This window comes from Arachis stenosperma, chromosome 3 (assembly GCF_014773155.1).
Source record: "Arachis stenosperma cultivar V10309 chromosome 3, arast.V10309.gnm1.PFL2, whole genome shotgun sequence".
Lineage (NCBI taxonomy): Eukaryota > Viridiplantae > Streptophyta > Magnoliopsida > Fabales > Fabaceae > Arachis > Arachis stenosperma.
This window is the reverse complement of record NC_080379.1, coordinates 8,317,702-8,331,673: the sequence shown is the minus strand read 5'-3', so window position 1 is coordinate 8,331,673 and position 13,972 is coordinate 8,317,702. Positions and strand designations below refer to the sequence as shown.

Below are 13,972 nucleotides of genomic sequence, written 5' to 3'. Positions count from 1 at the left end.
GCAATTTAAATCAATTGCAAAGATTGGAAATACAACCAACGCTATAGTTGGTGCAACCATAGGCATTAAACTTGAGGTTTTCCAAGCTAATCGATTAAGCATTTAGAATTGATCTTTGATGATAGCATCCTCCAACTTTGAATACAAATCATGATTCTCATTCTTAAAAAACTTCTCCCACAATGAAAAGAATTTGTAGATCTTTATCAACTCTATCACAAACATATGCCGACGACATAATAAAAGTCAAGGTCTTGTAAAATAATTTTTTTACCCGTTTGATTCTATTATTTCCATATATCCCAAACTTATGTTATATAATGATTTGAAAATCCATGAATGTATTTGATGAATGAATAAAAATGTTCAAAGGCTATTTATTGTAAACTTTATACTTTTTATTTTTTTGAATTTTGTCTTTACTAGATATTATATTTGGCTATTCTACATTAAAATATGTCTAAAATTAGTTTTTATAGAACAATTTTTATTCGTAAAGTGCTACACCTAAGAGAATTAGGTTTTTCTCATTAAACTTTATTTTCTATCGCAGTTTACTAGTTTATTCTTCTTATTCATCAATTGCTATTTTTTATAGTAATTTATATTTTGTTTATATCTTTATTTATATAAACCGCGAATCAGGATGCAAGTTTTTTATATAATAAATAAAAAGAACCTGAATATAATTTTTTTCATTTGTTATATTTTTATAATATTATCATATTAGTTTTATGTATAGTTATTAAACTCGAAATATAGTCTTTCCAGTCAATGTATTATATCTTGGATTCAACCAATAAGTGTCGCGTGTTTTGGATATAGTCCGTGGCAGCAAAGAGTGTCTCAATTCCAAGAAATCAGGTTCAATCTCCAACAATAGCATGTAGTTTATTTCTCTGCTATTTATTACGTTTCGGACGTTGACGCGTGGAGAATTCCCAGAGTACATCCGGAGTACATTGTAAGTCGAGAAACGGGTATTAAACATCTGACATCAGTTCAAAAACTGATTTGTTCAGAACAGAAATGAGAGTCATAGTACCCAAATTTAAAAATAATTTTAAATTAATAAATAAATACTAAATAAATACTATTTAAATAATAATAAACTATACTAATTTTAAAATATTAAAATTAATAAACAATTAGTAGACCATTTTTGTTTTATAAATGGATCTAAATCATTTATAAATATTTTTATATTTTAGGATTAAATGTTTTTATATGAATATATTTACGGACATATACCATTATATCGATGTGAATTATGTCTCTATTAATTTAAAATTAGTAATTTAAAATCGTACACGTATTAATAATAGTAACAAAATATATTATTTTTTATTTTTTAAATCGATCTAAATAAAATAATTATTTTTTAAATTATATTTTAATATTAACCAATTATATTTTTAAATTTAGTATTTAATTAATCATATAAGTAGGAATTTTTTTATTTAAATAAATTAAATATATTATTTATCAAAATCCTTAATATGAATATTTATTTTGTCTGATTAACTAACGTCCCCGACATGGATTAAAGGTTGGAAGTAGTAGATGATTAGAATTAGAAGTGATTATTAAAAGTGGTTATTAATTTTGACTTAATTCTAAGTATTAATGGTTTGGAGAAGAATTGAATTAACACTTAATAATTTCAAATTTTAATTGTCTATTAATTTTAATATTTTAAAATTAGTATAATTTATTATGATTTTAATAATATTTATTTAATTTTTATTTATCAATTTAATTAATTTTTATTCAAAATTATAAATTTAAAATTATTTTTAAATTTAATCTAATTTAAAATTTACCTAAAATTATATGTGCACGTATTTCAGTGTTGCAACTCTCATTCGTCTTTTAACTGAATCTTTCAAATAAACTTTTGAATGTATCTCAAATGTTTTGTATCCGTTTATTGACCTGTATCGTATATTCTTCACGCGTCATAGCTCGTATTTAAAATACGTTTATATTCATGTTGAATTTACAGTATTCGAGATGTAATATGTTATTTATTTAAATAATTATTCTAGAGTTTATATGTATCAATAAATTATATAATTATTTAATTTAAATAAAAAATCTCACATATTGACATGGTCTGAGAATTGGGAAGGAGTTCAATTCAAATTGGCCATTTTGGCCTAAATTTGATCAAAGGGGACCAAATTGATCGTGGTGACTGAACTTGTTAGAGAGGACAAATAAAATTTATTAAATTATTTAATATATTTAATTAAATTATTATAAAATAATTTTTATTTATTATTTTTATATAAAAATAAATTCATATAAAAAATTATTAGGGGTGACAAAGAGGGTCATTTTGTTTTGTTAATGTCCGATTCATAAATGGGGTGGGCCGACCCGTCTCGCCAACTAAGATGGATTTAAAATGCTAATCCATTCTATTTTATGGCAGATTGGTGAGTTGATGGGTTGGCCCGCTTGACTTTTTTTAAAAAATAAAATTCACTAAAATTAACTAAAAAATAATAATTAAAAAATCAAATACAAAAAAAGTTAAATTATAATATATTTTTTTCATTATCTTTTTTTTTAATTTTTTATTTCAATAAAATTGTTTAAAATAATATTTGTCAATAAAACCATCTTTATTTTAAAAAATAAGCCACATAATTTGAGAAAATATATGAAATTTTAAAATAAAATAAATAAAGTTAATAATTAAAAAAATAAAAACAAAAATAAAAAAGTGTTTGCAAAATTTATAATTATTAATTTTATAATAGTAATCACTCTTTTATTTAATAAAAAAATAAAAATAAAAATCTTTGGCCCGGCAGATTGGCACGCTCTACCCCATCAAAACCCGCCAATTTGACGGATTTGACAGTTTTTTTTTTATTTTGACAAACTCCAAAATCTTAGTCCGACCTATTTTTTAACGAATTTAGTAGGTGAACCTGACGAATTCAATCCGTTTTGTCACCCCTAAAAATTACTATTAATTATTTGTTTGATTTAAATCAAGAGGTGATGTGGTGGATTTTATTGGGTTTTTGGTTGAACTAGCAGCTCTAATTCAACTGGATCCCGTATAATGTTAATAACTATGCTTTTATGCACAAAGGCCTATTATTAGTGTATTTTATGTACGGTATTAAAAGACACATTCGCATATTAAGTGTGATTGCTTGTTTGATACCATTTTACCGTCAATATATAGTATGAAAAAAAATTTTAAGTGTATCAGATATATAAATATTTTAATAATTTTAATAGTTAATTTTAATTATAAAAAATATATATAATATAATATTAATTAAAATTAATAATTAAAATTATTAAAATATCGATATTTTAGATATATTTAAAATTTTTTTCATAATATATTACATTATTGTTCAACAGTTTCGATATTTGATATTTTGTTGAAATAATAATGATTAACTAACAATTCATTGATTGAAGGTTTAAATTATCTACAAAATATGATTTTAAAATTAAGACAAATAAGATTTAGTTAACATGTAAGTACATGTTAAAATTATTATTAATAATTTTTTTAAAATATTTTATTTTAATAAATATAAAATAAAATATTAAAAACTAAATTTTATATCCTTTTTAGAAAATAGATAATATCACTTTTATTTTAGTAATATAATTCTTCAAAAATTATATAAATATATAATATAAAAAATTATATGTGGAGTGTGAATTAATTTCTTAAATATATAAAATTTAAATTTTTAATATATTTATTAAAAAAATTTAAAATTTTATTAATAATATTTTTTTGAAAAATATTTGTGCTAAATCCAAGAAGCATAATAATTATAATCTCAACAACCAAATCCTTTTCCTCTGTGCCTTCAAATGTGGGGTTATGAAGATAGGTCCCCTCATGCTATTGAGTCAAAGTTTACAAAGATGGCATGCTAGAAAATAAAAAACTAGGCCTGTGTAAGGAACCACATTACACAGATTTATATAAAAAATAACCTGATTCCAATGTCATAGTACAGTGAGTTTGTGATGTGCATTGATGTGACAAGAAAAGCACAGAGAAAGTTATCACATCAACAATCTCCAATAAATCTCTGTACTGAACTCTACCTTAGGAATTTAGTTTCCCTGAAATAGCAAAGATTATTGGTCCTCAGAGAAAACATAATTGTTACTTATTTCTATGTTACACTCATAGTGTGTGTATGTGTGAGTGACGTAGAGTCTATTCATAGATTCATGTGCCACCACAACCACAACCATCATTCCCAAAGCTTTTCATAAAGATTGAATTTTTGCAAGCTAGCTACTATATCTATCTATGGCACTAGACAAGTGGCATCAATCACATTTTTTATTTGGTATGCAGAATAAAATTACACAAAAAGTTATAAACTTTTATTATTTATTTTTTTGGTAATTGTTATTATGCAAATTCAAGATAAGGGTCCAAGGCTTATGTCATTTCATTTGGCTTATAGTTATATATAGTTTACAAAACCTCGAGTCACTAGCAGATAGATGAAGAGGGGCCACCATAACCATAACCATTACTGATGCGTTTTGCGAAGTGTGAATTGAAGACAAAGTGCAGGGTTTGGGGTAAGAAAAGAAAACTCCTTGTTTATGTTACTTATTATTTGTTTCTTTGGTCAGAATTTACTGCTTTATTCATTCATTCATCATAGAAGAAAAAATGGGTTGTCCAAGTTTCTTTGCTTTTTGATGGATTTCATTAGTTTCCTCTTTTTAACATTTAGAATGGAAAAAAAGAAAAATTGGACACAAATGTTCACTGGAACTGTCTTTCTTTCCATATTTTTTCTTTTTTCTTTTTAATTTTTTTCATGGTTTTGTTGTATCCTTGTATGATCTCCTTTTTCTGTGAATATCTTTGTTTAAAACTGAGTTGTGTATTCTTGAAAACTCAGTTTCTGTGGTGTTGTCTCTCCAAGTGAAGACAAAATGAAGTCTATGGGAAGTTACACGTCTCACTCCACCCTTGAAGTCTTGACACATCACTTCTTTATGCACATTTCTAGAATTTTTATTATTTTTTCACTAAACTTTTGAGTTCTTATAATATTTTTATATTCTCATGAGTAATAAAGAAATCAAAGCTTAATCCCCTTTGATAATAAGTTGACTATCAATAATTATCAAGTATTAATCATGTCTTAGCATTGCTCTTTGACTAAGGAGCAAGAACTACTATTTCTTTTTTTTTTTAAATATTTTAAACAACAGCAGATGAATTATGTTACATGAGATAGGAATGTTGTGTTTTGCAGCAGCTGGGAAGGCAGAAAGCTATGGAAGGTAGTAGTAGTTCAAATAGTTTGGCCACAGGTATTTAATTAATTAATTAATGATTATCTATTTTTTCTTTTCCTTTTTTTTTACAAATATTCTATTATTAGTTGGTCTAATGAATGGTTTTATTTGATGTATATTTTCATTGTGATACGTAATATTATAAAATAGGAAGAAAGACATCAGAGTTGGAAGCATTGCAGAAAGAGCATGAAGAGAAAAACATGAAAATCCAAGAACTGAAGAGACAAATTGAAATGACAAAGAGTCGATTGGAAAAGAAGAGGAGGGAGCTAACAGAGGAGAAAATGGGAAGTTTCAATGCATTAAGCAAGAAATATAATACTCTCAGAGATGAGTACAATGCAATTTTAGCTCAGAAATCATCAAAGGAATCAAATTAACTATAATATTATATGCCACCCTTGAAAATCAGTTAGTAATATATTAACATGAACCAACTACTTTACAGTATTATAAATAAAGTTATGAATATATATATATATGTCTAATTGAAGTTTAACATATGCTGCTTCTTACAGTTTCTTGTATGATAAAAGAGGGGTGTCAATGTTACCCCCTTTAATTTGGAAGCATTATTCTAATTGAAATATGGAATATATTTATATAGATGAGTAAAAACTAAAAAGACACACGGTGGTAATTATTTATTTAAATTTGAGATAAATATGACCAATATCATACACAAGAAAATAATTTAGGTTTAGAAAAAGACAAGAAAAAAAAAGGAAAACAGACTAAATTCTTTATAGACAGAGGAAGAACAGAGTGAGATGTGAAAAGGAACTCGTATGCCCGAAAATGTTTTTCACTTTTTTGGGTCTCAAGCTATTTGGGCTGCTCATAAAGCCAGCTGTATTTATTGGGCCTAATTGGAGGCCCAAAACGCATAAATGGCTCCTCATCTATTTAATGATAAAACCGGATCCTAATTAAGTAATTAGTAATTATGCAACTATACAAAATACAATGATAATAAATGCTTGTTGTCTTCAAAAGAATATTATAAATAAAAATGAAGCAGTTTTTGAGAAAATACGTAGGTGGTATCGTATTATTAGTGTCAAATTTTAAGTGATGGATGTGGAAGATAGCAAACTAAATATTAAGAAAAAAAAAGCATCCATAAAAATAACATAATAAATTATTACAAACATAAACACTATCTTTTATTGAATTATTCATTCAGATTGAAACTGATACATATTTGTATATTACATAGAGACAACTCATAATATTCTCCCTTTTTGCTTAGATTGCTAGGATCATCTAAACATTTATTTCCTAATATATATACATATGATGAAGACCTGATATATAATAATTAGTTCCCGTGAAAATGAAGTTCGTATTTGCGTGATTTATCAGCATGTAAAAGCCCAAAATGCCTCTCAGTTTCTGCACCTGGCTTCAAATTCTCATCCCACATAGCAAACAAATAAGTCTCTATAGGTTGATTGGGTCTCTTTGGGGTCCCAGTCCCACTCTTAACATGATTAATCAAATTTTGATAGTAAGCACCTCCATTTTGAATTGAAGCCCCAACTCCACCAGAACTTGGCCAGCCACTCTCAGACACAACAATTTGTAAATTATTTGCACCTATTTTCTCCAAAGCAGCATACGTTGAATCCAGCATAGCATCAAACAAATTCTGGTACCCAACAGCATTGTTACCTTGTTGAGTAAAAAGAGCATAATCTAATGGTATATTTACTTGATCACTAGCATAAGCAAAATAGGGATATATATTAGCAAGAAGTGGTGACCCATTTGGGACTAAGAAATTAACAATTTGTTGCATGTAAGCAGTAGCAGCTTCACTGAAAGCTCCATCACTAGGTGGGTATGAATTTCCAAGTAGGCTTAGATCAATTGCAGTAGAGACTTTAATTTGACCTAAATTGGATGATGCAAGTGCATCATGAATGTTTTGCATGCCAGATAAAATGTATTGTGCTTCAACGTCACCAGGGTGAATTTCATTACCAACTGTGATGTATTTGAATCTGACGTCTTGTGAATAGGGTACAATATTTGTGTTGACCCAACCCTTTGCTGCATTAGGATCTGAAGAAATAGCTTGAAGAGATTCCTTTGCAACATCTACTGTTAACTCTATGTTTGAACCTCTTAGGGCTTCCAAGGCTTCAGCATCAGGAAAGTATATACGTATCCTAGTGATTCCATTTGATTTGAATATATCAATGGTTTCTTTCTTTGATGGTAGATTGTTACCGTTCACTCCATAGCATATTCCTGGTTCTGGGGATTGTGCAGCTATCATATCAAATTAAATTAGGATTTATTAGCGATTCCAAAAGAATGAATAGTATAACATAAATATAAGATAATTTACATTCAAACTTTACTTGAGAGTACACTTATTAATTGGAGTACTAATTTTATCAAAACTATTTAAAATAAAAAATTTGTGCAAATTGAGTTATTGAATAAGCTGAATACTAATTGTATCAAAATTATTTTGTATCAATGGATCTAATTAAAAGAATTAAAACAAACAATAGTGATATAATTAATATATATAGTACATATATATATACATTAATAATATTGATAAAATTAATTTAAGCTTTATATTATTATAAATTACTCCATCAAGACATTGATGAAAAGCATTTAAACACATAAATAACATAAAAAAAATTATGAAATAGATAAACATAAATATCAATTCAATTATAAACCTATAAATTCCAGTCCAATGGACAATAAAAGTCCAAGGAAAAACATGAAAAGCATATTTACGTTGCTCTTTAAGAACATGTTATGAAAAGATTAGAGAGAATGATTTGTATCTTTGTTGGGTGAAAAATGTAATATAAAGCATAAGTTATTTATAGGTGTTCTGAATCTGGTTCCCAACTGAGTAGTTACGACCCGGTTACCCGGCTCCAGGGCGATCCAAATTGGTCTACTAATCATAAATCCCTAACAAATACAACATTTTTCTTATTTTAACTAATAAGATAAGATAAGATAAAATGAGATAAGATAACAAATTCGAACTATATAAAGAAAGCCAAAGTTTTCTTAGATATGTTTTACATTCCTAATATGACTTGAATGTTGAAATGGTACCACCCCACCACTCTAAAAACATCTGATTTAAGTTATCACCCAAGGCCAGCGAGTCAAGTGTAATATATATAACTAATACTAATATCTTACTAATAAATATACGAATCTTCTAATGATTCTAATAATAATAATACCATATCAAAATGTAAAATAATCGTAAACATTCACTAAATTTCTATATGTTTCAATGACTAAACTCCATATGAAACAATAATTAATTACAATATTAATACCAATATGGTATGCTTTATGGTGTGGATAAGATATTATTTAATTGCTAGTTATTACGTTGAGGCCATTTTGCATGTTTGTCCGTCTAAAATAAACAAAACATTATGATCAACATAACCTATTTTATCGACAACTTCTTATGCCCAATTTGTTCCAAACAGGGAGTTTGCAATCCATTAGCTCCACTTGTTTAGACTTTCCTATGAAACTATCGTGAGAATAGTTCAAAGAGTAAACTGAGCAGAGGCACCTTGCATAGAGATGCAAAGAGAGATAATGTAAAAAACAGAATCTATTATTAGATTTTTTCTATTTGGATTCTTTACAATTGAGTTGAAACCTAGCTATTTATACACCTAAGTGATTTCTAATACATTTATATTTTCTTCACCCCTTCAAACTAAAGGGATTTTTTGAAAACACCCTTAGCTTGGACATAAATTCATTGAACAAGGCAGCTGGTAGAGCTTTTGTAGAAATGTCAGCAGCTTGTGCATGAGAGAGAATATAAACAACATGAAATTGGCCTTTAGAAACATGATCACGAAAAAAGTGGAGGTCCACTTCAAAATGCTTATTCATACTGTAAGAGATAGGATTCTCGGCTAGAAGTACAACTCTAAAATTGTCGTAGAATTGTAGATCATCGATCATCAATATCTGTGGCTCAGCCAGCATCTGCAAAGGCAAAGAGCCAAAAATTAGAACACTTTGTCAATTGTATTTGATCCCGAGGCATTTTAGACTAGTTTCACAAGGCTTATTCTTTTGTTTTCATTAGGTTTATGCACTTTCTTGAGTTATAAGTAAGTATTTGGATAAAAATTGCATGCATCCCTTGATTCAATCAAACTTGGTTGTTTATGTGCTTTTCATAAGATTTTATACAAATTTTACTTGATGATTGAATGATGCAAATATCTTGTGAATTATAGTAAACTTTGATGCAAATGTTTGATTGATGATAGGTGGAAAAGAAGCTAAGGAAGGAAAAGCAAACAACCAACAAAAAAAGGCCATGGAAAGAAGCAAAAGGAAGCAACGTTGGTGGCCAAAGTTGGCTCACCAACGTTGCCTCAAACGTTGGTGAAGAGAAGGAGAAACCAATGTTGAAGCCAAAATTGATGCTAAACAAGCGTTGGTTAGACAAGAGAGACGAGTTCACCCTTTTTTTTTCATTCAAGTACCAAACAAGAATAAAGGAAAAGCTAATCAAGGAAGTTAATGTCAAATCAAGCTAAGTAAAGACATGATAAGCAGAGTTAAAAAAAAGTTAAAAATGATTAGTTTCTTTTAACATGCAAGTCAATTGTTCCACATTTTCTCCTTCCCTCTAATTAAAGAGATAGTAATAGTAATATAAATGATATAAATAAAAAGATTGTGTAATATCACATTTTTAAGAAATATAATAAAAGTGGGACATATTAAATAATTGAACCGAATGATAACATGTGTGTGTTGTGCTGTAAGGCCGTAAAGTCTGCGTTTCATTTGTTTATTGGGTGTGAGGTCACTTGACAGGTGTGGAGTGCTTGGCTGTTTGCTCTTAGGAGGCTCTGGACAATGCCAGGTTCACTAAAGGAGCACTTTCAAAGCTGGACGACTGGTTCAGTGAGGAAGGAGGACACCAGGCGGTGGTTCATGGATTTTTATGCTGTTATATGGACAATTTGGGTTGAAAGGAATGCAAGGATCTTCAGGAATCAAGATACTAATGTGGAGGGAATTGTCAGCAGGTCATTCGAGTTCTCTGATGAATGGTTTGGTGGTGAACCCTATGGTTGTTGATGGCAATGCCGTAGATGACTAGGGGCTATCATGTACTTGGTGTTGTTGGTTTATACTGTTTAGTCTTTTAATGCTCCACCTTGTGTGTTGAGCTCCTTATTTCAAAAAAAATTAAATAATTGAATGGATTTCATAAAAGCGCACATACTCTTGACTTAAATGGCTTGTAAAATAGTGGTAACAATTATAAGAATAATATCAATAAAGAAAACGCAAAGATATCCAAGTACTCTCGGTAAAAGACCTTAAAAAAATGAATTTGCCTATGAAAATTTGGATGATGAACATATTGTATGTATGTAAAAGAAGGAAAGAAATGAATAATAATGCCATAAAGATAACATAGCATCATACAACAACAACATAGATGATAAATAATAAAATAGAACATGACGCATGTCAAACATATATAAAAAGCTAATAAAACATAATTTTCTACTATTTTTTAAATATATATATTTTTTGAGAATGTCTCATGTGCATTTTGCTATGTCTTTAAGTATGAGTAGAGTGTTCTTAGACAATCTATGTTTTGACCTTTAACATATGCACATTTTGATCAAATAGTTATGGCAATAAGTCTCAAACAAAAATATTTAGGGGCACATCAACCTTGACTATTAGATGATCACATATCACATGGAAAAGATTTCATTGTATAACACTAATTATAACTAAATTATAATAATTTAATCTGGCAAATATAGAATATGGCTCTATGGGATCAAATGACTCTATACCAAAATGTAACACCCTAATGCTTTTAAATTGAGTTAAGCTTTATCTGGGTTATATTTAGTAGCTGATATTTAAAAACCTTGCGAAATTTTTCTTTTAAAACAAATATAAAATAATTTATATATAAAAATATTAAATAACTAATTTTTATTAGAATAGTTACTAGTTGAAATATATAAGTAGCTCCCACTAGTGCATTTGTCCGTTCACCTCAATTGAGTAGTGTATTACTTTGTACTGCATTGTTCTTAAAGATGATACGGAGAGAGGGGTGAGAAACAAAAGTTTCTCAGTAGTTTATCTATATGGGGTCATCGTATTGACAAACCCCAATTTGACGGTTTGTTTTGTATTGAATTTAGAGCATCTTGATAGCCTTTTGTCACATTTAGCCTAGGAATTAGCATGATTTCGTTATCTCTCCCTTATTTGTGCTTAAGTGTAAAAACATGCTTTTTAAGCCTTATTTTGATAAATTCTATTTCCTCTTTAATTCCATAAGATGCCTTGATATGTTTGTTAGTAATCTCAGGATGAAATAGGCTAGGCATGGATCAAAGGAAGCAAGGAAGGAAGCATACAAGTGGAGAGAAGCATAAAAAGCCAAAGAAGCAAAGTCAGCCATGCACGCGCACGCGCACAAGGCGCTCGCGCGCACATTGCGAGACAGGCCAAGGACGCGCACGCGTACCATGCGCGCACGCGCCGATGATGGCACATGACCTCACTAAGGCAACACGTGCCTGGCGATTTTGGGAAGGTTTCAGCAACCAACTTTGGTGCCAAAATGCATATAAGGGCCAAGGATTGAAGGGGATTGACAACACATCAACACATTAACACATTCACATCCATAGACTAATTCTAGATCATTAGATAGTTTAGTTTTAGTTAGTTACATTTGTAGAGAGAGAAGCTCTCACTTCTCTCTAGGATTAGGAATTAGGGTTAGATTAGGATCTCATAGTTCTAGGTTTAATTCAAGTCTCCTTCTACTTCTACCTTCAATTGGTGATTGATACACTTTGGTTCTTCTCTCTATCCCTCTTCTCTTGTTGTAATTTCTCTTATCTTGTTTGTAGGTTTTATAATTGAGATATTTTTGTTCTTTTGTTTTCTTCCAATAATGCAATTTGAGGTAATTCATGATAATTGTGATTTCCTTGATTGTTGTTGTTAATTCTTTGTATTCAATTGTTGTTAGAATTCTTTCTTGTTGTGATTTACTATACTTTCCTTTTGTGCCTTCCAAGTGTTTGATGAAATGCTTGGAAGAATGTTAGACTAGAATTTTATGTTCTTGGCTTGAGAAGGTAACTTAGGATTTCTTGAGTCACTAGTGTCCAATTGATTGCTAGTTGATAGCCATTAACTCTAGCCTTCATTAATCCAATTAGTGGAAAGCTAGGACTTATGGACTAGGATTGATATAACTCACTTGACTTTCCTTGTTAATTGATTTAAGGATGACTAAGTGGGATTAATCCTTGCAACTACCATACTTGTGGCTAGTGATAATGATGAAGACCCTTGACAACCAAATCTTGCCAAGACCATTTTGTTAATAAAGTTTTCTTACCATTTACTATTCATGTTTCTCATCTAAAACCCCAAAATCAACAAGTCCGTAACCAATAACAAGAACACTACCCTGCAAGTCCTTTGAGAGACGACCCGAGGTTTAAATACTTCGGTTTATAGATTTTAGGGGTTTGTACTTGTGACAAACAAATTTTTGTATGAGAGGATTATTGTTGGTTTAGAGACTATACTTCGACGAGATTTCATTTGTAAAATTCTAAACCGTCAAAAATCCAATCGTCACGTATCCATCCCTAGCCACTCCGAGTTTTAAAATAAAAACAGTGATTGATGCAATGTTGTTCAATTATCATTTTCAAAAGTTTTGGTTAGTCGGAGTGGTGTGACTTTTAGATACTTCTCATCTACTTATATTATGACATGTGTGATGCATACAAAATGCCTATAGCGTTAAAGCATGTAAACTCATAAACCTTAGTTTGATGTTCTCATCGGCCATAAAGTAAGGCAAAATAAATAATAAATAAGAGAAGAATAGTAACATTACTATAGATAAGTCAAACAGAATAGATCTAAATAAAATAAAGATCTTAAACAATATCATACATCATACAAAAAAGAACTTTGGATAAAAGAAGAATCTTTAAATGCAATAATAAACATAATCATAAATTAAAAAAAGGATAAAAGAACAAAATGATCACACTTTTCATTGTACTTTTCATTACTTTTTCTCGTAACTTTTATGGAAGGTATTGAGCTCAAACCGGTATAAAAAGTGGGAGTCCCCTTCCCTTACCGGGTTCTTATCCCAAAAGTTTTGTCGATCACCTTTCCTAACCGAAGGATCATATTAATATCTTGTCTTTGAGGGTCATCTTCCCTTACCAAAGGATCATTCCCTCAATTCAATTTACAATCAAAGTTATTTAGACATACACAAGAAAAGAGTTATATCAACAAATATATCTTATTATATAAAATTAATGAGAGTTTCCTTCCCTTACCGAAGGTTCCCAAAAGTTTGTCGATCACCTTCCCTTACCGAACGATCATCTTGATTCGATCACCTTCCCTTATCGAAGGATCATCTCGATTATCTTGTCTTTGGGGGGACACCTTCCCTTACCGAAGGATCATCTCGATTATCTTGTCTTTGGGGGGACACCTTCCCTTACCGAAGGATCATCTCGATTATCTTGTCTTTGGGGGGACACCTTCCCTTACCGAAGGATCATTCCCTCAG

At 29.5% G+C, this 13,972-nt stretch overlaps 1 protein-coding gene across 1 annotated transcript; it reads right to left on the bottom strand.

The window, feature by feature from the left end:
* Positions 1 to 6,646: 6,646 nt before the first annotated feature.
* Positions 6,647 to 8,085, bottom strand: LOC130965445 (glucan endo-1,3-beta-glucosidase-like). The gene is made up of 2 exons (XM_057890206.1): positions 8,031 to 8,085; positions 6,647 to 7,602 (listed from the first exon to the last, which is right to left on the bottom strand). The coding sequence occupies exons 1-2, from the start codon at positions 8,083 to 8,085 to the stop codon at positions 6,647 to 6,649; spliced, it is 1,011 nt and encodes a 336-aa protein (XP_057746189.1).
* Between the last annotated feature and the right edge of the window lie 5,887 nt (positions 8,086 to 13,972).